We start from the raw sequence: 24,480 nt of genomic DNA, 5'->3' as shown, positions 1-24,480 counted from the left end.
AATAATATTGCAATACAGGCCTACCTCAGAAAAGAAGAACAGTTCCATAAGAGCAGTCTAAACACAAAACTAATGAAACTAGAAAAAGAAGAACAAATGAGGTGCAGAGTCAGCAGAAGGAGGGCCATAATAAAGATTAGAGCAGAAATAAATAAAATAGAGAATAAAACAATAGAAAGAATCAATGAAAGCAAGAGATGTTTCTTTGGGAAAATAAACAAAATACACAAACTCCTAACTAGACTTATCAAGGAAAAAAGACAGTCTACACACATAAACAGAATCAGAAATGAGAAAGGAAAAATCACTATGGACACCACAGAAAAACAAAGAATTATGAGAGAATACTATGAAAAACTACATGGTAACAAACTGGATAACCTAGAAGAAATGGACAACTTTCTAGATAAATACAACCTTCGAAGTCTGACCCAGAAAGAAACAGAAAATCTGAACAGACCAATTACCAGCAATGAAACTGAACTGTTAATCAAAAACCTACCTAAGAATGAAACCCCTGGACCAAATGGCTTCACTGCTGTATTTTATCAAACATTTAGTAAAGACCTAATACCCATCCTCCTTAAAGTTTTCCAAAGAGTAGAAGAAGAGGGAATACTTCCAAACTCATTCTATGAGGACGGCACCACTCTAATACCAAAACCAGGCAAAGACACCAAAAAAAGAAAACACCAATATCCCTGGTGAACATAGATACAAAAATACTCAACAAAATATTAGCAAACCAAATCGAAAAGAACATCCATCATGATCAAGTAGGATGTATTCCAGGGATGCAAGGATGGTACAACATTCAAAAATCCATCAACATCATCCACCATATCAAAAAAAAGGACAAAAACCACATGATCATCTCCACATCTCCACAGATGCTGAAAAAGCATTTGACAACATTCATTCAACATCCATTCATGATAAAAACTCTCAACAAAATGAGTATAAAGGGCTAGTACCTCAACATATTAAAGGCTATATATGACCAACCCACAGCCAACATTATATTTAACAGCAAGAAGCTGAAAGCTTTTCCTTTAAGATTGGGCACAAGACAAGGATGTCCACTCTCCCTACTTCTACTCAGCATGCTAGCCATGGCAATCAGACAACACAAAGAAATAAAAGGCATCCAAATTTGCAAGGAAGAAGTTAAGCTATGCCTGTTTGCAGATGACATGATACTGTACATAAAAAACCCTAAAGAATCCACTCCAAAACTATTAGATCTAATATCTGAATTCAGCAAAGTTACAGGATACAAAATTAATACACAGAAATCTGTGCCTTTCCTATACACTAACAATAAACTAGCAGAGAGAGAAATCAGGAAAACAGTTACATTCACAGTTGCATCAAAAAGAATAAAATACTTAGGAATAAACCTAACCAAGGAAGTGAAAGACCTATATTCTGAAAACTACAGGACACTCATGAGAGAAATGAAAGAAGATATCAATAAATGGAAACACATTCCGTGCTCATGGATAGGAAGAATTAATATTGTCAAAATGGCCATCCTGCCAAAAGCAATCTACAGATTCAATGCAATTCCTACCAAAACACCAACAGCATTCTTCAATGAATTAGAGAAAATCGTTCTAAAATTCATATGGAACCACAAAAGACCACGAATAGCCAAAGCAATCCTGAGAAGGAAGAATAAAGCTGGGGGGATTATGCTCCCCAACTTCAAGCTCTACTACAAAACCACAGTAATCAAGACAATTTAGTACTGGCACAAGAACAGACCCATAGACCAATGGAACAGACTAGAGAGCCCTGATATAATCCAAAGCATATATGGTCAATTAATATACGATAAAGGAGCCATGGACATACAATGGGGAAATGACAGTCTCTTCAACAGCTGGTGTTGGCAAAACTGGACAACTACATGCAAGCGAATGAAACTGGATTACTGTTTAACTGCATACACAAAAGTAAACTCAAAATGGATCAAAGACCTGAATGTAAGTCATGAAACCACAAAACTCTTAGAAGACAACATAGGCAAACATCTCCTGAATATAAGCATGAGCAACTTCTTCCTGAACGTGACTCCCCAAGCAAGGGAAACAAAAGCAAAAATCAACTCATGGGACTACACCAAACTAGAAAGTTTCTGTACGGCAAAGGACATAATCAACAGAACAAAAAGGCATCCTATAGTATGGAAGAATATATTTGCAAATGACATATCCGGCAAGGGGTTCACATCCAAAATATTTAAAGAACTCACACACCTGAACACCCAAAAAGCAAATAATCCGATTAACAAATGGGCTGACGATATGAAGAGACAGTTCTCCACAGAAGAAATTCAGATGGCCAACAGACACATGAAAAGATGCTCCACATCACTAATCATCAGAGAAATGCAAATGAAAATCACAATGAGATATCACCTCATACCAGTAAGGATGGCCAGTATCGAAAAGACGAAGAACAACAAATGCTGGCGAGGATGTGGAGAAAGGAGAACCCTCCTACACTGCTGGTGAGAATGTAAGCTAGTTCAACCATTGTGGAAAGCAATATGGAGGTTCCTCAAAAAACTAAAAATAGAAATACCATTTGACCCAGGAATCCCACTCCTTGGAATTTATCCAAAGAAAACAACTTCTTGATTGAAAAAGACATGGGCAACCATATGTTTATTGCAGCACTTTTTACAATAGCCAAGATATGGAAGCAACCTGTGTCCATAAGTAGATGAATGGATAAAGAAGATATGGTACATATACACAATGGAATACTATTTAGCCATAAGAAAGAAACAAATCCTACCATTTGCAACAACATGGATGGAGCTGGAGGACATTATGCTCAGTGAAATAAGCCAGGCGGAGAAAGACAAGAGCCAAATGATTTCCCTCATTTGTGGAGTATAATAACGAAGCAAAACTCAAAGAACAAAATGGCAACAGATTCATAGACTCAAAGAATGAACTAGTGGTTACCAAAGGGAGCGTTGTGGGCTGGCGGATGGGGAGGGAGGCAGAAGGGAATTGAGGGGTATTATGTTTAGTACACATGGTGTGGGGGATCACGGGGAAAACAGTGTAGCACAGAGAAGGCAAATAGTGCATCTGTAGAATTTTATTACTAGACTGATGGACAGTGATTGCACTGGGGTATGGGTGGGGGTTTGATAATATGGATAAATGTAATAACCACATTGTTTTTTCATGTGAAACCTAAAATCAATAATACTGATTGTATTATATTAATAATATTGATTGTGTATATCAATAATACATTAATAAAAAAAATTTTTTAAGTAAAAACAAACTGACTTCAGAGCTGCTGCTGAGAGCTTTGGATCTTTTATTCTCAAAATACATAAATTTCCTTACAGTGGAAATGTTTTAAAAATTAATAAAAAAAATCAAGTAACATTCAAGCCCAATTCCCTACTACAAGGTTCCCAGTTTCGACAGCAGGATGAATATAAGGGGATGGCTACAGGTAACGTAAGGCTCATTTTATTCTGCTCTATTTCTTCTTGAATGTTAACATGTTAACCACTAAGGAAAATCCGACTATAATCAAAATGGTATTATTTATTAGGTTAAGAAAAAACTCTTTGATGAAGGGCCCTAGTGTTGCCCTGAGCTGAGGAAGCAGCAAGGGAACCATACCTGAAAGACTATAAGAGGTACTGTCCTAGGTCCTCGATTCTCTAACAGGGTTGGTGATATAAATATGGTCGTTGCCCTTGAGGTCACAGTAGAGTAAGGATTCAGATGTAAACACTAATTACAACACAGTGCGATAAGTGATTAGCATCTAGAGCAGAATGAACGAATGCAGAATAAAGAAATTAACTTCAATCAGAAAAAACATTTCAGAGTAGTGAAAGTTTGAGTTTAGTATTAAGAATAAGCAGGCATATTTTAAGTTAGAGAAGATGGGAAAAGGACATTTCAGTTCAGTGCAGAGGCCCTGGACAGTTGGGGACTGGAGGAAGGGTAGCAGACCACACATACGTGGTGGGATACAGCCAAAGAGTCCGGGAGGTCACACTGGGGCCTGATTGTGAAAGATTCTCTGTATCATGTTAAGGGGTCTAAACTTTCCACCTCCAAGTACCAAGCAGTCGGCAAGCTCTTTACATCCAGGTGTAACACTGGAGGATAGACTGCATGAAAAGGGAAATAACTTTGGGAGGTTTTGCCACGGCACAGCCAAGAGATCCTTACCACTTCATGAAGAAGGCACATGCAGAGAACACAGAGGCAGCTCTGCATTCTGGAGATAAATCAAGAGTGTCAGGGGACCAAGATTCAAGATACATGGTAGGAAATTAGATCTACAATACCAGATCACAGATTCTCTAACTCACTCAACACTAACCAAGTATTTACAGAGGCCCTGTCTTGCCAATGGGTTTCAGCCCTGTGTAAGTTCACTACGGATTCAGTGTGACCAAAGAAATGACAGTAAAAGGTTCTTGGGGTGAAAGGGTTTATACCCAACTTTCCACTGTGGCAGGTCAATCACTAGAATTCCATCTGCTCAGAGTGAGGCTGCATGCAGCAAGCCAGTCTCTGCCTCTGGACCTCTCTGCCTGCATAGCTGTCCTCTGGGCCTCTATGCCCACACAGCCGTCCTCGACGCCGCCACCACTCCAGCTTCTGCTCTGCTCTCCTGCAGCCGTGCCACCGTTTCACCCAGAGTACTGGGGCAGGGCTCTTTATATAGAGTTAATAATGACACATTGCTCACATGTGTGTAGTAAGCTAGCCAACCAGGGCCAGGTGAGAATCCTGGCCACAGGAACCTTCACTTTATCCACCGACCCTATCACACTGGGGATATTAGTAGTGAATTAAAAAGGTCTCTGCCATCAGTGAGATTATGTTCTGATGGCAGACATCAATGAGTTAAGAAATCACTAAGACAATTACAGACTAGTGATGAATGCTAGGAAGGAAATAAACAGGGTAACATGATTTTAAAGAAAAAGGCTCCATGTGATAAATATTAAGAGTGTTCAGGGGAGACCTGAGGACCTGTCCGTTCAGCTTAGCCCTTAAGGATGCAAATGAAAAACCGTAATTGAAAGGGTGAATGAAGACAGAATTTATAAAAGGAATTTAAGATGTCAACAAGAAATTAAGGACCACAGGAGCAGTCACACTTAAGAAGAGATTAAAGATCATTATAATCAGATAATCAGAAGTGACAATCCATACCTGTAGAGTCTGCCCCTGAAGAAATACAAGATGGCTTAACTATATTAGATATTCCTCAAAGATCAAAATGTCTGGAATATTCTACCTTAGTTCTGGGGTTGTTTTGTGTATGATACAAGAAAGTGCAAGGGGAGAGAAAATTTTTATCATTTGAGTAAATAATATAGAAAACAAGTTATGACTAAAAATCTATTTACATGCTTTCTAATAGAGTTCTTATTGCAAAATATGAACAAATAATGTTTTATAAGGTCAATTATTTTACTTTTCATTCATTTATGACTGATATTATTGTACAAGGAACTTTTTCCTCACTGGGATTTTTTATATTTGATTTTAAAATACAGAATTTTTAGGCCATGGTGACATCAACATAGTAGTAATGTCAATATTGTTACAACATTGAGCTTTCCTATCAAATCGACAGCACTGAATTGCTTTCCTATAAAATCCACCTCAAATTTAAAATGTAAACAGTATTAAGATATAAAATAGTATATATTAACTTCATAGCAAATTTTACTGGACATTCACTTAAAATGTTTACCTACAGGGCCATCAGGTGAGAAATCGGGGAACAACAGTGGTGAAGCTTAGAACCTCACCCCCCCCTCCCCGTTTTGAGAGAAAGCTTCTGCATCCGTGGACGTTTTATTGCCCTTGTCTAGCTCGGATTAGCACACAGTCTACAGGCACACACCTGATCATCTACAATTGCTCTCTTACAACACTAAACTATGTTTTCTAACTTTATCTTGCATCTACCTACCACTTCAGCATTTTATTAAAAATAAAAATAATAATAAAAATAAAGGGAGAAATGTGGGATCCACATATAAATCAAGTATAAAAATCAAACAAATATTCATATTTGACCTGATTGTTTATAGTTCATAACGCGTGATCAAAACCGAAAGTTTCTGTGATGAATGCCCTTGTACTGTTCACCATGTAAGAACTTATTCACTATGTAAGAATTCGTTCACCATGTAAGAACTTGTTCGTTATGCTTCAGAAGATTGGAGACCGACGAGAATTAGGCTTGAGATGGATTAATGATTGTGCATTGAGCATTGACCCCCCCTATACAGAATTTTACTGTTGTTAACAACCATTTGATCAATAAATATGAGAGATGCCCTCTCAAAAAAAAAAAAAAGTAAATTCGAAATGGATCAAAGGCCTGAATGTAAGTTATGAAACCATAAAACTCTTAGAAAAAAACATAGGTAAAAATTTCATGGACATAAACATGAGTGACTTCTTCATGAACATATCTCCATGGGCAAGGGAAACAAAAGCAAAAATGAACAGGTGGGACTATATCAAGCTGAAAAGCTTCTGTACAGCAAAGGACACCATCAATAAAACAAAAAGGTATCCTACAGTATGGGAGAATATATACATAAATGACAGATCTGATAAAGGGCTGATATCCAAAATATATAAAGAGCTCACACACCTCAAACAAGAAGTGAACAATCCAATTAAAAAATGGGCAGAGGAGCTTAATAGACAGTTCTCCAAAGAAGAAATTCAGATGGCCAACAGACACAAGAAAAGATGCTCCACATCACTTGTTATCAGAGAAATGCAAATTAAAACCACAATGAGATATCACCTCACACCAGTAAGGATCACCACCATCAAAAAAACAGACAAAAAAAGAATGTTTACCTAGATAATATTTTGCCTATACAAGGCACTGGTATAAAAATGAGCAAAAGCTTACTGAATGAATGCAACAAAATTTAGTCATATGAATTGTACTTTCTGCAGAGAATTTTATGACCAGAGAGACCCAGACATAAAGGGGCATGCCTGATTGCCTCATCTTCCCTTTTTACAGATAAGTTAACAAATCTAGCAATGGCATTGAACTTAAGAGGTCACATGAATAATGAGTGGAAGAGTATGATTCACAAACAATAAAGGAGCTTTTAAATATGACCAGTGCTAATATAAATATAAAATAAATGAAAAATTAATTGCTTGGGAAAAGGGTTTTTCTTTCAAAAGAAGCATTCTTTTTAAACAGAGTATTTCTCTGTTACATCTTTTCTCTGCTGTAGTAAATAAAATTATACCCCTACTGTACACACACTCTCAACTATACATACTCTCAACACGGAAGCTAAGAACCGTGCTAAGAACATAGTGGAATAAAATAAACGGACTTCTAATCTTAAAATTATTTTATTTCAGTCTTTGATGCTTCTGTGACACTGTTGTCTTTTCCCATTTCATATCTACATATTATTTCGTACCTAAACAACGTGATACCTTCCCTCCTTCTATCCCATTACCATTTGCATGACAGACACACACGTTTTCTCATTAACTCTCTTCTCTCCCAACTCCAAATTTTATTCACTTTGACTTACACATACTTCTTTCTAATCCTGCTCAGAAGCCTATATCAAAGTATACACATATATTTTCCTTCAGGACCTCTTCAACTTTGTTCTCATACAGTCTACTGTATATGACTGTTCTTATAGAAAACAGCATTAACAGATTAGAGCACTGTTGCTAGGATGAAGAGGGATGAGGATGGAAGTGTTGGCATCAGAAGTGCTGAGAATTTACTTCTGTGTGAACTTTTAACCTCTCTAAGCCTCAGTTTAATAACCTGCAAACAGTAAGAGTCACAGGATTGTTTGTGAGGATTAAATGGAGTAAGTAATAGAGGCCACTGTATAGCTGTAGGAATGTAATACAGGAAAGCACCAGGGATTAAAGTTTGAAGAACTGATAAATCATTTCATTTCATAAGACCAAGGACTGATAATCAAAAACTACTTGACAACAACAGATTAAAGGATACTACCATTAATATAATCTCCCTTTTTTTCCAATTAAAATAATTTATAGCTAAATTTTCTATTCTCCACCACACATGCTTACTAGTCACTCTTGCTGGCGGGCTTTGGACTGTCATTGGCAGTCATTGGTCACTGGCAGTGGGTACAAGTTGTCTCTTTCATACAACCTGATGTACTAAGTGGATTGCTTATTAAACAGTCCCTCCATCTATACCTAAGTATAGTGATAGCAAACTGCTTATGAGACACAGTACTATGTACTTACTTTCAAGGATATCAAATTGCCTTTGAGACACAGTAAGAGCAAGCCTATCCAAATCTTCACTATCATTTGGAGAATCACCTTAAAGGAGCTCATTCATTGTTAAGGAGTCATCATGTCATGGAAAAAGATAAGAATGAAAGTGAATTTGCTTTATAAATAAATAGCTGATGAACTACAAGGCCTTGTGCTTTGTAGTAGCCTGCTGGTTAAGTAAATGTAATTATAATTTTACAGAACATCTACAACATTTGGAAATTATGTGTTTTGTATTTTACACACACACACACACACACACACACACACACATATACACACATACAGAAATAAGGTAGTTTGATACATCATTAATAATCAGATCATCACTTAACTTGTTGAAACAGAGGTTATTACTTTGAAAATTCCAGTTGAGATACACTAACTCACAGGTATAGAAGAAAGATTGATTCTTAAAATGTTTAAGTATTTTGAGATCTTTAGAGAAATTATCAAATTAACAGAATATTTTACTACTAGTGTGAATTCAGTGTTCTGAGAAAAGGTTAAAACGAGTAATATATACAGGAACTAACATGAAAATTTTCATAATTTCACGAAAGCTGCATATTTTGCAGAGGAAAAAGAAATCCATTTGGACTCTTTAAGGCTTTATTCCTAAAACTGTAGTGTTGATAAACAATTTATGTGGCATAAAACCTGTAATTAAATGGTACAGGATGTTCCTAAGTGTCGGGATTTCCATGTATTTTACAGGTTGTCTTATCAAGATTCACTACTAAATGAATTTTTAATATGTAAATTTAAAGAATGGTAAAACCACTCAAAGGCCTCATGTGATGAGGTTTAAGATGGGCCTATCTGCTAGAGATAAAAGCTCTATTTGCTAGAGATTTTGGCCAAAATGTTTCTAATAGTCAGAAATGCTTTCAAAACTGACTTGTTTCAACGGGAAGAAAATCTCTGAAGTTCTGGAAAAACACAGACATAATGTATACATTATTTCAGTTCAACAAACATTTCTAGAGTGTGTCTATGTGTGCATATTGCATTAAGAGTCATTAATATAAAGATGATTTAAAACATAATTATTTATCTCAAGAAGTACCTGGTCTGGTTGTGGAGAAAAAAATTACAAAGATGTAAGCAAATAACTACCATGGAGTATGAGAATTTCAAGGCTGAGGGTGTATAAGTTACAGGGTAGTGAAGGGCACAGAACTCTGCTGGTGGGGAGGGAGGTTATGAATATTTCACAATTGAGGTAACATGTGAGCATGGTGTAGATATTTAAATAGGAATTCAGCAAGCAGACAAGGAGAGAAGACAATTCCAGGCAGAGAACAGAATGAGCAAGGGTCACAGATAATTTCTTAACACATGTTATTATGTAAGTAATTTTGAATGGATAGTGTGAAATGAAAAGAAGGTAGTGTTGAAAAGAATAAAAATGCAAGTGAAATACCATAAAGGGCCTTGTATGAAATACAACGGAGTTTTAGTTTTACTCCATAGGTGACGGGGAGCCATACTGATTAGGGAAGCAACATGCTTCTGTTGAGTTACCAGGTGTCTAGTGGTCAGGTAGGATGAGCCACACAGGAAGAAAACAACTAAACCTTTATTCACTTACTGGAACAATGCAAACAAGAGGCCAAAAAGGATGTTTTGCTCTCCTTTTTCCATTTTTTTCCCCACAGAACAGCACTGGGTAAAGGTCAGGCAACATGCAATGCAGGTGGGGGGAAATTTACAGCTGAGCAGTACTAGACAAAGGGCTCCTGACACTTTACAGACCTAAGGACCAGTATGAGGGAAAGACAGAAGGCTAGGAAGGGTAAGTTCTGAGGCAGAGAGGAAGAAAGCACCTGAACCAAGGTCCTTCAAATGGAGGCACTGGGGCTAAGAATTCAGATGTCGGATGAGGATGGCTGGCCCACTGGGGGTGCTCTGAGTTCTTGGAATCCTCTGTAGAAAACCAGAGTGCAGTATACTACCTATGCACCAAGTCATATGTGTGGAGGGCAGCTTGCCCCCATAAGACCTGCCAGGGAAAGCCAGCTTATGGTCAGGCTTGAAAGATCACACATAGGTTATGGCCTGGAGCCAGACTCTTCAGGTCAGAGCTGTTATCTGTACGAATCACTCATTGACACTGTGAATGATATACTGGATGGGGAGGATTTACAGAGATGAGGAGACCAGAAGGCTGGTATCATAATACAGATCAGACAAATGGACCTGATATAGTGACTGATTTCATCTATGTAGTAATGTAAGTTTAGTCCAGGAAGGGCTGATAAACTGGAAGAAAATGGTAGAGTCTAGGGATTGGATGACTAACTCAGGTGGCAGTGAGGGCAAGAGCTTGAAGGGCAGTTAGGCAACGAGAACCCATGATTTCCAAAGTGGAATGATGGCAGGTTATTATAAGGACAAAGATGTGTTCAGAAACAGACAGAAAGGAAGTCAAGAATACAAAGCTATAATTTCTTTTTATTAAAGAAATCACTTAAGATTATAGCAGATGACAGTGACAATGGGTTTTAGTATAGGAAGTAGATGGCATGAGCTTTCTGCACAAGAATGAAGAGTAACTGTTTGGAAGCAGTAGAGGAAAGAGAGACTATTACCAATCCACTCTACTCCAGAGATAAGATGCAAAGCAGAGAGCAGCCTCCCACAAGAGGGAAGCAAGAAAAAGCACTACTCTTGGGGGAACAAGTGTTCTAAGAAGAGCGTGAGGGCACTACGGAATTCTTTCTAAAAATGGAGCAGAGTTTTGAGAGAGGAGTGCAGAAGGTTCAGATAAAAAAAAAAGTAAGGAAATAGAGTAGGAGATGAGAAAACAGGACAGAATTATTATCTATAATGACCAAATTTGGGGTGGTGCCAGAGGGTGACAGGGTGAGATGTGGCTGGAACCCTCAAGGTCCTCAAGCTTGGTCAGGATCTGGCCAGTCCTTCTGAGCACTGCCACACAGCACCAATGGTTCCAGACACTTGTGTTTTTTACTCCACTTGTTTATATAAACTTTGATAATGTTTAAATCAAAATCTGAGAACGTGTTTGGCAAAGTTAAGTTTTAATCAAGAGGAAAAAAAATGTTTTTTAAGCTCACTGGATTACAGTAGAAAACATACTTATTAATGTTGTTCTTTAAGCTCAGAAATGGTTCGTAAAAAGGTTTGTGTTACCTAAAAAGGTCTGTGTTAGAAGAACTTACGAGTTCATTTAGTTTACTCTACTCACCTCACAGGACTGTACAAAAACCTTAAAAATAATTCTTGTTTCATATAGGTAGGTCACGGGGAAGGCAGTACAACACGGAGAAGACAAGTAATGACTCTATAGCATCTTACTATGCTGATAGTGACTGCAGTGAGGTGGGTGGGGGGGACTCGATAATATGGGTGAATGTTGAAACTACAATGTTATTCACACAAAATCTTTGTAAGAGCATACGTCAATGATACCTTAATTTAAAAAAATACATAAAATAAAAAATAATGCTTGTTTCTTTGGAGAAGGCAATCTCAATCTTAATAAGCTGGGGAAGATAATTACAACCTTAAGAAGTTATCTTTTCTACTATTGACTAAACCTTAATTGAGCATGTGCTTTTGGATGTTTACTCTGAAGCTTTTAAAATCTAAGTTCTCTAGTTCTAGTTCGAATCTTTTTCTAGGAGGAAAAGTTAGTCTTATGATATATTTATAATTATTCTTTAAATAATATATAGTTCACCCTTTTCCACCCTGTTGAAGGCTTTCCTCTTGGGTCCAAGTCTTTAGAATCCTAAAAAATCCCAGGCATACCTTTTCATTGGCCTGTAACAAAAAGACTTTATAGGCAGTATCCTGGCTAGAACTGAAACGGAATGTTGGAGATCTCATTTATACATAAAAAAGGAATTATTTAAGATAATTTATTAAGGGTGATGTGGCTAAGACATGTCACTTATTACCAGAGCTAATCAGTCTTATTTGGCTAACATGGGTTAGTATTTTCCTCCCTTATGTCCCACATGCATCCCCCCAAACTGTGCCACGTAAGTTTTAAACTAGTGTTTCAGATAATCTCTGTATTTCAGTCATGAAAGAAATGATACCCATTACCTATCACATACTGAGCCCTTCCTGTGTACCAGATGCTGTGTTGCTTTATATAGATTTCATGAACTTTCACAACCATCTGTGTGATGTAAAATGTGGTGATTTACCTTGTAAATGAGTTAGAATGATTCTCTTTGGACTCTACATATAATATTGTCAACTCACAGACACTGATAAATAATAACTAAATAAAATAGCTAAAATGAGATTTTGAATTATTTGAGTATCAATTCCAATCTGCTCCATTAACATGTAGTTTGGATCCTTTTTTAGGTGCAAAAGCTAGTCTAACCAAATCTACTTATAAAGTAGTTAAATTATACTATCAAGTTTTAAAATGAACCAAAAAAAGAAAAAAAGAATGGCAGAAAAAGGGTGAAAAGCAAGTTGTATGGGAAATTGATTAAACCAATTAAGTAGTATTTATTTCCCATTTTTAAGAAAACTTCATGAAAATCTTTGTTTTATAAAATGGGTTTACATGCTTATAGTTTAAAGAATTTATTTTTTGCCTAAGTTGCTTCTTTCCTAAATAATTTTCCTACTCATCAGAAAGATGGTAATAAATATTTTAAATATTATTATGGACAATGTTGAAAATCCAAGTTTATCTTTCACAATACCAATAAATGTGAAAGCAGTAGCACTTACCTCCTTTGCACTCTTAATTTTAGTCAGAAATGTATGCAGCTCCATTGTTTCTGCAAACAGTGCACGACATACTGCCTGATAATGATTTGGTGCCTCTGATTCAGTTGGGAGATGAGCAGCACATAACTACAGCAAAGGAAAATAAAAAAATCATGCTTGTTTATTATTTGCATAGGTTTTTTTGGTACCTTAAAAACAAATACACCCAGAATACTTGTATTTTTGTATCACACAGCAAGGCAATTCCCATCATCCAAAGCCTAATGTATCACAAGAATAACAGTAAAGTCTATACAACTGTATGGAAAAAGTGGTCCACAAGTAACAATTCAACAGCACAGATGAGCTTACTAGAATTGGTTAGCTTCCATTTGAAAATGATAGGACATATGTAGAAGTTTGGGTTGGTAGCAGAAAGGGAACTATCATTTACTGGGTATTAATCATAACTCAGACATTTTAATAGCTATCATTTATTACATATTTATCATGCCAGACACTATATTTGACATGTCATATACATACAATAATATCATTTACTGTTCAATGTAACCCTAAATTATCCCCATTTTTTAGCAAAGGAAACTAAGGCTGAGAGAGTCAAGTGACTTGTCCACAGTCATAAAGTTGACATGAAAGAGAAAAAATTCAACACAGTTATTTCTGAAGCCCAGGCTCATTCTTATACATGTTGAATTGTGTAATGTAATAAAAAGAATATCAAGAGAACATGTGGACCCCTGGAAAGATGCCTCATTAGTAGGTGGGGAGTAGAGGTAAGAGGGCACAGGGCAACATACCCCAGTGGTGATGCCTCCAGTCCTCATGTACTTTCCTGTGCACAACATATAAACCCCACAAAAATACTTGTGGGTAAAAGATGCAACTTAACATCATGCACAACAATTCAGAAAACTCAAACACCATTCAATTTATTAAACTGGAAAGAACCTACTAGAAGTCTAGTGCAAGGGAATAATTTTATCTTTCCATAAATTAATCATTTTGTGTCCAGGTAATACAATAGCTATATTTTAAGGTACTTCATTTGCATTAAAAAGCTGTAAGTTTTCCCTTCTTACTATATTCAATAAATCTGACCTTAATACCATTACCAGAAATATACATTATATTTAATTTCTATCTGTTGGAGAGTAAAAGATGTCTTTGTAGATTGCATTATCCTTCATAATGTGGCTTTTTATTATTTTCATTTTTACTGAGTATCATATGCAATTTAATAATTAGATTACTATCTTTAATAAAATACATTCTCAAGAAAATATCTTCAGTTTCAGCAAGAAACTTTCTCCATAGTACCAAAATGAAGCTAAGAATTGATTCATTAGAAGCATGAAAAGCAAAAATCTCATAAGCTTATTATTCACACAGGTATCAATGAACAGAGAGTATACTTTTTGCTCAGTTATTTTTGTATCCAGAAGACAGCATCCAATACAAAATGATCACTTTCAAGGTAATGACAGGCAACTACTAACACTTTCACCTTTATCTAATTCCATAATTTTATATTCCAATTATATGATGTAAAACATGGCATGTTTACTTTAATTCACGTAAGAAATACGCTTTCTATAAGGACTCAAACACATGTACATGCATTGTTTTATCTATAAAAATTACACAAAACATATACATTCAATTGATTTCACAACCCACTAAGACACTGATCTGCAACTTGCTCTGCAACTTAAATTGGTGTAAAGGTAGTAACTAGGTCTAACAGTGTCTTTAAAAATGCACATGACATGATATTATATACAGAAAACCCAATGGAATCCACAAAAACTATTAGAGCAAAAAGCAATTTCAGGAAAGTTGTGGGATACATGATCAACACACCAAAAAAATATATTTCTATACAGTATATATTTTCTGATAAACAATAAGAAAAATGAAGAAAACAATTCCATTTATAAAAGTATCAAAAAAATAAAATACTAAGGAATAAATTTAACCAAGGAGGTGCAAGACTTACATACTGAAAAACCATAAAACATTGCTGAAAGTAATTGAAGATGACCTAAACAAATGGAAAGACACCCTGAATTCATGGGTTGGAAGACTTAATATTGTTCAGACAGCAATACTAGCAAAATTTTCTACTGAACGCAATCCCTAGCTAAATCCTGAATGCCTTTCTCGAAGACATGTTAAAGCTGATTCTAAAATTATTATGGAGTTGGAAGGGGCCCAAAAGAGCTAACACAATCTTGGAAAGAACAAAAGCTGGAAGACTCAAACTTCCAAATTTCAAAACTTGCTACAAAGTTACAATAATGAAGATAATGTGGTAGTGGCATAAGGACAGACATACAAATCAATGAAATAGACCTGAGGGTTCAAAAATAAACACATATGTGTATGGTTGACTGATTTTTGATAGAAGTTTCCAGGTCATTAAGTAGGGAAAGAATAGTCTGTTCAACAAACCATGCTGGATATTCACATGAAAAAAAATGAAGTTCTACCCCTAACTCAAGCCAAATGTAAAAATTAATTCAAAATGGATCAGAGACTGAGATAAATACAAGAACCAAAACTATAAAATTCTTAGAAGAAAATAAGGGGTAAACTTTCACAGTCATGGATTTGGTGATGGTTTTTTAAAGTTGACACTAAAAGCACAACAACAAAAGGGATAAATTAGACTTCATCAAAGGTAAAATCTTGTAATCAAAGGACACTATCAAGAGAATGAAAAGACAATCTACAGAATGGGGGAAAACATTTTAAACTCATATATTACACAAGGTTCTAGTATGCAAAGTATATAAAAAAACTCAAGCTCAACAGAAAGACCCAATTTAAAAATAGACTTTTTTAAAGACTAATTTCCAAAGAATATATACAAATGGCCAAAAAACACATACAAATATGATCAACACTATTAGTCATTAGGGAAGTGTAATTCAAAATCACAATGAGATACCACCTATATCCACTAGGATGTCTATAAAAACAAAACAAAAATGAAAATAAGTGTTGACAAGATCATGAAAAATTTGCAACCCTTGTATATTGCTGGTGTGAATGTAAAATGGTGCAGCCACTGAAAAAAATAGTTTGGTCATTCCTCAAAAAGTTAAACATAGAATTACCATGTGATGCAGCAATTCCACCTAGGTATTGAAAGGAAAGGAGCGACACACAGCAGCAATTCACCGGAGAATTCCGCTTTATTAGGGAAAGGTGCTGGGTTATATAGGAAGGGGCATGAGCTGATTAAGGTGTCACTTCTACAGGGCTGGTGGCTAATGGCTAGGTGCTGGGAGTGGGAGGGGGGAGAGAGGTGATTGGTCTTCAGGTGGCACCGTCAGGAACTGAGGACCCAGAAGAGAAGCCGGAAGTTCGCCAGCTTACTGGTGGGGGCCCTTCAGGTATATATCCAAAAGAAATGAAAGTAGATTTTCAAACAAAAACTTGTACACAAATGTTCATAAAAGCACTATTCATTGCAGCCAAAGGTGGAAACAATTCAAATGCTCTGAACTGATGAATAAACAAAATGTGATATATCCATCAAATGGAATCTTACTCAGTCACAAAAAGGACCAAAGTACTGACAGAGGTTATTACAATGTGGATGAACCTTAAAAACATTATGCTAAGCAAAAGAGGTCAGGCACAAAGGCCTTGTATTATACAATTCCACTGAAATGAAATATCCACAACACCCAAAATGTTCTTTGGTTAGTGGTTGCCAGGGGCTGAAGGATGGGAAGTCATGATTATGGGCTTTCCATCTGAGATGATGAAAGAGCTCTGGAACTTGATAGTGGTGATGGCTGGACAATACTGTGAATGACAATTTTAAATAGTTAAAAAGGTAAATTTTATGTTATGTGTATTTACCACAATTTAAAAAGTTCTTAAATGTAGCAATAATGTAATTCTAAAAACTCTCCATTGAGATAGAGAAATAACCCCAGTGGCTATTTCAGGGTCAATGAATTGCTTTTTATTTTGTTCTTTGTATTTATATGCACCACCTCATCTAATCCTTTCAATGACCCAATTTAAAGATTAGGAAATTTAAATTTAGAACTGTTAAAAGTAATTTATCCCAGGTCACACCAGATAGCCAGTAGAATTGGAGTTGAAAACAGGCAGTCTAATTCTAGAGCCAGTTCTTATGCACTACACTCAAGAATGAATGTATATTACATTTATGTTGAAGGAAATAGTTCTTAAAGTTATTAAGCATAGGACCCTGTACACAATAAGCATGTTAACAAGACCTGGTTTTACAGTTACAGAAAAGGGACATTATGTGGATAGAGGAACACAATTAGAAGGAGCATTCTGTCTTTATATCTATGAACATTAGGTCATGTGACCTTGGACCATTTATTTTATATTGCCAGGTTTTGGTTCATTTTTAAAAGGAGAGGACTGGACTCTGTGATTTCTTACTTAATATACATCCCCTTGTTCTATGAATAAAGTTCTAAGATGAATCAGAATGGAGTTTTTAGGGTTCAATCTTGGATCTTCAGGTTTCTCTCTACTCATTTAGCTAATCTTATCTACACTACCAGCTTTAAATTGCACCTACAAGCTGATGACTCCCTAACTCCTACTCTAGGCTACTCCAGTTCATATTTTTTCAGAAAAAGACCTATTTTATTTTTATGCTTTAAAGGACATTTCACTAGGTAAAGAATTTTAGGTTCTATCTCAGAACTCTGAAGATAGTCCATCCTGTCTTTTGCCTTCCATTGTTTCCTTTGAAAAGTCAGGTGTAGTTTATGTTTTCCTCTGATTTTGATTTTTTCTGTTTGTGCTTTTAAGCAGTTTACAATGAAATTAGATTATTTTAAATTTTCATTTATTGGGCTCTTGGGTTGCGGGCCTTCTGAACCTGTGGAATTGTGTTTTCCAAGTTTTGGAAAATTATTAGTATGTCTTCAAATATTCCTTCCATCCTCTCTCTCCTTTGCTCTCCTTTTAGGACTTTAATTACATGTATTGCCTTTGTATCTGACCCTCTATTCTGTACTTATTATTCTCTTTGTCTCTGTGCTTTACTCTTAGTTATTTTCTACTGACCATATTCCACTTCATTCATTCTCTCTTCAGTTTTATCTAGTATATTAAAATAAATATTAGTTTAAACTAGTATATTAATTTAGTATATTACACATTCATTAAACTTTTCAGTTATTTTATTTCTTGCTTCTCAAATTTCCATTTGGTTCTTTTTATACATTTTCCAGTTTTCTACTCAAAGTTTCAATCCTGATCCTTTCTATATGGTTATGTCTCCAACATGATAATAGCTATGTTCAATTGGCTTTGAATTCAGGAGGGATTAATTTCTATATTCAGTTTTGTTTTATAATTATGTAAATTATATGGCTTCTAAATCAAACCTACAGAATCAAGTATATTCAGCGATACTTAGCTTTAATGCCTGCCAGTTTCTACTCTATTCCTTTTCTCTAACTATAGCTAACCTTTTTTTCCTTAAGTTTAGTTTATTTTTCCTTTGTTTTTAAATATAAGCAAATACTCTACATATATTGTTATCCATACCTTTTCTTAGACAAATGCTAGCACACTATACACACTTTTCTACACCTTATTTTTTTAAGTAAATAATACATCCTGGAGATCGGTCTTCAATCCACCTAACAGCTCAGTAGTACTCTACTGATGGGCTGTACCATTGTTAATTCAACCATTTCCCCTTTAATGGACATCTGGGATATATCTAGCCTTTTGATATTATAAGTAGTTAACAGTTTTGGACTTTTTAATACAGTGTCAAATTATTTACATGAGGACTACCTAAATTTACACTGCAACTAACAATTACTGAGTGAAAAAATACACAATTTCAAATTTCAACAAAAGTAAATTCTTGCTTGCAGAAAAATTTCAAATGATATTGCTTTATTTGCATTTCCTGATTATCAGGGAGACTGGATTATGTAAGAGAACCAGAATCCACCAGGCTGAGGTCAGTGCCTCTCTCTCTGCTCTCTAAGCATGCTATGTACACATGTTGGACACCACTTTCATATATTCAGAATGTTCATGAGGATACTACATAGAGAAGGACGTCCTCCACACAACAGATATTGAGAATTTAAATTTATTGCAACAATTACCTTAGAGATGGAAAGTTAAGGTATCTTGAAGAAGGAAAGGCTACTGCTAATTGGTTGAAGTATATTGGCTAGTGTATTCCTATAAACTTGGTCCACCGTATTTATCTCTAGGGGGTTCACTTAACCCCAGTTAAGCTCATCTCAGCAAACCTAAGTGCCTGCCAGAGCACTCAGCACACAGGCAGCACACTAAATGGTCACTGAATATCTGAAGAGGTAAATATGTGTATGAATAAGTTGAGATTTTTACATTGATCTCAAATTAATAACTTAATTCATGTACTATTTTCATTACTAATTTCAGTCATTTCTCAAATGCTTTTTCTAGATTCTATACCATGTTTTTTACTCCTTTTCTATATACTGTCTCATGTTTTACTATGCAACCATCCTAAACTTTGTCCCTTCAATGTTCCTTTTTTGCACACTTTACCTTCCATCATCACCACCATTTACTTCATATCTACAATCACTTTTCTTTTTGACTAGTGATATTGAATGAATCTTTCTGGGACACACTTACAACATCTTTATATGCACCATATATTTATATGATTCTACTCTATGATCAACATCAATTTACATGACACTATATGATAAACCTAATTATTCATTATATTCATATAATCCTTTCTTAATACTTCCTGAAAGCCTCCACATAGTCATATATTCCTTTTTTTTTATTAAGGTATGATTGATATACATGCTTATGAAGGTTTCACATGAAAAAACAATGTGGTTACTACACTTACCCATATTATCATGTCCCCACCTATACCCCAATGAAGTCACTGTCCATCAGTGCAGTAAGATGCCACAGATTATGTACCTTCTCTGTGTTACACTCTTCTCCCCGTGGACCCCAAACCATGTGTACTAAACGTAATACCCCTCAATCCGCTTCTCCCTCCCTCCCCACCAACCCTCTCACACCCTTCCCCTTTGGTAACCACTAGTTCATTCTTGGAGTCTATGAGTCTGCTGCTATTTTTGTTCCTTCAGTTTTGCGTCATTGTTGTACCCCACAATGAGGGAAATCATGTGGCATTTGTCATTCTCTGCCTGGCTTATTTCACTTAGCATAATGTCTGCCAGCTCCATCCATGTTGTTGCAAAGGGTACAATTTGTTTTCTTCTTATAGCTGAATAATATTCCATTGTGTATAAGTACCACATCTTTATCCATTCATCTACTGATGGACACTTAGGTTGCTTCCATATCTTGGCTATGGTAAAAAGTCTTGTGATAAACAGTGGTGCATATGTCTTTTTGAATCTGAGAACTTGTCTTCTTTGGGTAAATTCCAAGGGGTGCGATTCCTGGATCAAATGGTATTTCTATTTTTAGTTTTCTGAGGAACCTCCATATTGTATTCCACAATGGTTGAACTAGCTTACATTCTCAGCAGCACTGTAAGAGGGTTCCCCTTTCTCAGCATCCTCGCTAGCATTTGTTGTTCTTACCCTTTTCAGTGCAGGCCATCCTTACTAGTGTAAGGTGATATCTCATTGTGATTTTAATTTACATTTCCCTGACGATTACTGATGTGGGGCATCTTTTCATGTGCCTGTTGGCCAGCTGAATTTCTTCTTTGGAGAACTGTCTCTTCATATCCTCCGCCCATTTGTTAATCGGGTTACTTGCTTTTTGGCTGTTGAGACATGTAAGTTCTTTATATATTTTGGGTGTTAACCCCTTGTCAGATATGTTATTTACAAATATATTCTCTCATATTGTAGGATTCCTTTTTGTTCTGTTGATGGTATCCTTTGCCATACAGAAACTTTTTAGTTTGATGAAGTCCCATGAGTTCATTTTTGCTTTTGTTTCCCTTGCTAGAGGAGATGCGTTCAGGAAGAAGTTGCTCATGCTTATATTCAGGAGGTGTTTGCCTATGTTGTCTTCTAAGAGTTTTATGGTTTCATGACTTACATTCAAGTCTTTAATCCATTTCAAGTTTACTTTTGTGTATGGGGTCAAACAATAATCCAGTTTCATTCTCTTGCATGTAGTTGTCCAGTTTTGCCAACACCAGCTGTTGAAGAGGCTGTCATTTCCCCATTATGTATCCATGGCTCCTTTATTGTATATTAATTGACCATATATGCTTGGGTTTATATCAGGGCTCTTTAGTCTGTTCAATTGGTCTATGGGTCTGTGCCAGTACCAAATGTCTTGATTACTGTGGCTGTGTAGTAGAGCTTGAAGTTGGGAAGCGAGATCCCCCCTGCTTTATTCTTCCTTCTCAGAATTGCTTTGACTATTCGAGGTCTTTGGTGGATGCATAAGAATTTCAGAATGATTTTATGTAGTTCGTTGAAGAATGCTGTTGCTATTTTGATAGGAATTGCATTGAATCTATAGATTGCTTTAGGCAGGATGGCCATTTTGAAAATATTAATTCTTTCTATCCATGAGCATGGGATGAGTTTCCATTTATTGATAACTTTAATTTTTCTTGAGAGTGTCTTGTAGTTTTCAGGGTATAGGTCTATTACTTCCTTGGTTAGGTTTATTCCTAGGCATTTTATTCTTTTTGATGCAATTGTGAATGGAATTGTTTTCCTGGTTTCTCTCTCTGCTAGTTCATTGTTAGTGTATAGGAATGCCACAGATTTCTGTGTATTAATTTTGTATCCTGCAACTTTGCTGAATTCAGGTATTAGATCTAGTATTTTGGGAGTGGATTATTTAGAGTTTTTTATGTACAATATCATGTCATCTGCAAACAGGGACAGTTTAACTTCTCCCTTGCCATTATGGATGCCTTTTATTTCTTTGTGTTGTCTGATTACCATGGCTAGGACCTCGAGTACTATGCTGAATAACCAAGGGGAGAGTGGGCATCTTTGTCTTGTTCCTGATCTTAAAGGAAAAGCTTTCAGCTTCTCTCTGTTAAGCATAAGGTTGGTTATGGGTTTGTCATCCATGGCCTTTATTATGCTAAAGTACTTGTCCTCTATACCCATTTCGTTGAGAGTTTTTATCATGAATGCATGTTCGATTTTGTCAAATGCATTTTCAGCATCTATGGGGATGATCATGTGTTTTTTGTCCTTCTTTTTGTTGATGTGGTGGATGCTGTTGATGGATTTTTGAATGTTGTGCCATCTGTGAATCCCTGGAATAAATCCTACTTGATTATGGTATATATTCTTTTTGGTGTACTTTTGAATTTGGTTTGCTAATGTTTTGTTGAGAATTTTTGCATCTATGTTCATCAGGGATATTAGTCTGTAATTTTGTACTTTGTGGTGTTTTGACTGGTTTTGGTATAAGAGTGATGCTGGTCTCATAGAATGCATTTGGAAGTATTCCCTCTTCTTCTACTCTTTGGAAAACGTTAAGGAGGATGGGTAATAGGTCTTCACTAAATGTTTGATAAAATTCAGCGGTGAAGCCATCTGGTAAGGTGTTTTGTTCTTAGGTAGGTTTTTGAGTACCAGTCCAATTTCATTGTTGTTAATTGGTCTGTTCAGATTTTCTGCTTCTTCCTTGTTCAGCCTTGGAAGGTTATATTTTTCTCGAAAGTTGTCCATTTCTTCTAGGTTATCCTGTTTGTTAGTATATAATCTTTCATAGTATTATCTAATAATTCTTTGTATTTCTGTGGTGTCCATAGTGATTTTTGCTTTCTCATTCCTGATTCTGTTTATGTGCTTAGACTCCCTTTTACTCTTGGTAAGTATGGCTAGGGGGTTATTTATTTTGTCTATTTTCTCGAAGAACCAGCTCTTCCTTTCATTCATTCTTTCTATTGTTTTATTCTTCTCTATTTTATTGATTTCTGCTCTAATCTTTATTATGTCCCTCCTTCTACTGACGTTGGGCCTCTTTTGTTCTTTTTCTAGTTTCATTAATTGTGAGTTTAGACTGCTTATATGGGATTGTTCTTCTTTCCTGAGGTAGGCCTGTATTGCAATATACTTTCTTCTTAGCATGGCCTTGGCTGCATCCCACAGATTTTGTGGTGTTGAATTACTATTGTCATTTGTTTCCATATATTGCTTGATCTCTTTTTATTTGGTCATTGATCCATTGGTTATTTAGGAGCATGTTGTGAAGCCTCCATGTGTTTGTGGGATTTTTCATTTTATTTACATAATTTATTTCTAGTTTCATACCTTTGTGGTCTGAGAAACTGGTTGGTACAATTTCAATCTTTTTGAATTTAAAGAGGTTCTTTTTGTGGCCTAGTATATGATCAGTTCTTGAAAATGTTCCATGTGCACTTGAGAAATATATGTATTCTCTGTTGCTTTTGAGTGTAGAGTTCTGTAGATATCTGTTAGGTCCATCTGTTCTATTGTGTTGTTTAGTGCCTCTGTGTCCTTACTTATTTTCTGTATGGTTGATCTGTCCTTCACAGTTAGTGGACTGCTGAAGTCTCCTAGAATGAATGCATTGCATTCTATATCCCCTTTTAATTAAATTAGTATTTGTTTCACATATGTAGGTGCTCCTGTGTTCAGAGCATAGATATTTATAATGGCTATATCTTCTTGTTGGATGGACCCCTTTATCATTGTTATGTCCTTTGTCTCTTGTGACTTTCTTTGTTTTGAAGCGTATGTCGTCTGTTACAAGTACTGCAACAGCTGCTTTTTTCTCTCTATTAGTTGCATGAAATATCTCTTTCCATCCCTTCACTTTTAGTCTGTGTATGTCTTAGGGTTTTAAGTGAGTTTTTTGTAGGCAGCATATAGATGGGTCTTGTTTTTTATCCATTCAGTGTCTATGTCTTTTGACTTGTGCATTCATTCCATTTACATTTAGGCTGATTATCGATAGGTATGTACTTATTGCCATTGCAGACTTTAGATTCGTGGTTAACAAAGGTTCAAGGTTAACTTCCTTACTATCTAAGAGTCTAACTTAACTCACTTAATATGCTATTACAGACACAATCTACAGGTTCTTTTCTTTTTCTCCTCCTTTTTCTTCCTCCTCCATTCTTTATATATTAGGTATCATATTCTGTCCTCTTTGTGTATCCCTTGATTGACTTTGTGATAGTTAATTTAATTTTGCATTTGCTTAGTAATTAGCTGTTCTACTCTCCTTACTGTGGTTTTATTACCTCTGGTGACAGATATTAAATCTTAGGAACACTTCCATCTATAGCAGTCCCTCCAAAATACACTGTAGAGATGGTTTGTGGGAGGTAAATTCTCTCAGCTTTTGCTCATCTGGAAATTGTTTAATCCCTCCTTCAAATTTAAATGGTAATTATGCCAGGAAAAGTAATTTTCATTCTAGGCCCTTCTCCTTTATT

The 24,480-nt window shown here is 35.8% G+C and overlaps 1 protein-coding gene across 3 annotated transcripts in view; it reads right to left on the bottom strand.

The window, feature by feature from the left end:
• Nucleotides 1-24,480, bottom strand: part of SPIRE1 (spire type actin nucleation factor 1) — a 322,037-nt gene that overhangs the window by 120,946 nt on the left and 176,611 nt on the right. For all 3 annotated transcript variants that reach the window (XM_073212799.1, XM_037001038.2, XM_073212800.1), the window contains exon 4: nt 13,068-13,193. In XM_073212799.1, the coding sequence (XP_073068900.1) occupies nt 13,068-13,193 (126 nt within the window). The remainder of the gene's footprint in view (nt 1-13,067; nt 13,194-24,480) is intronic.

This window comes from Manis javanica, chromosome 9 (genome assembly GCF_040802235.1).
Source record: "Manis javanica isolate MJ-LG chromosome 9, MJ_LKY, whole genome shotgun sequence".
Lineage (NCBI taxonomy): Eukaryota > Metazoa > Chordata > Mammalia > Pholidota > Manidae > Manis > Manis javanica.
Note: the sequence above shows the minus strand (reverse complement) of the source record. Positions and strands in the feature narration are given on the sequence as shown.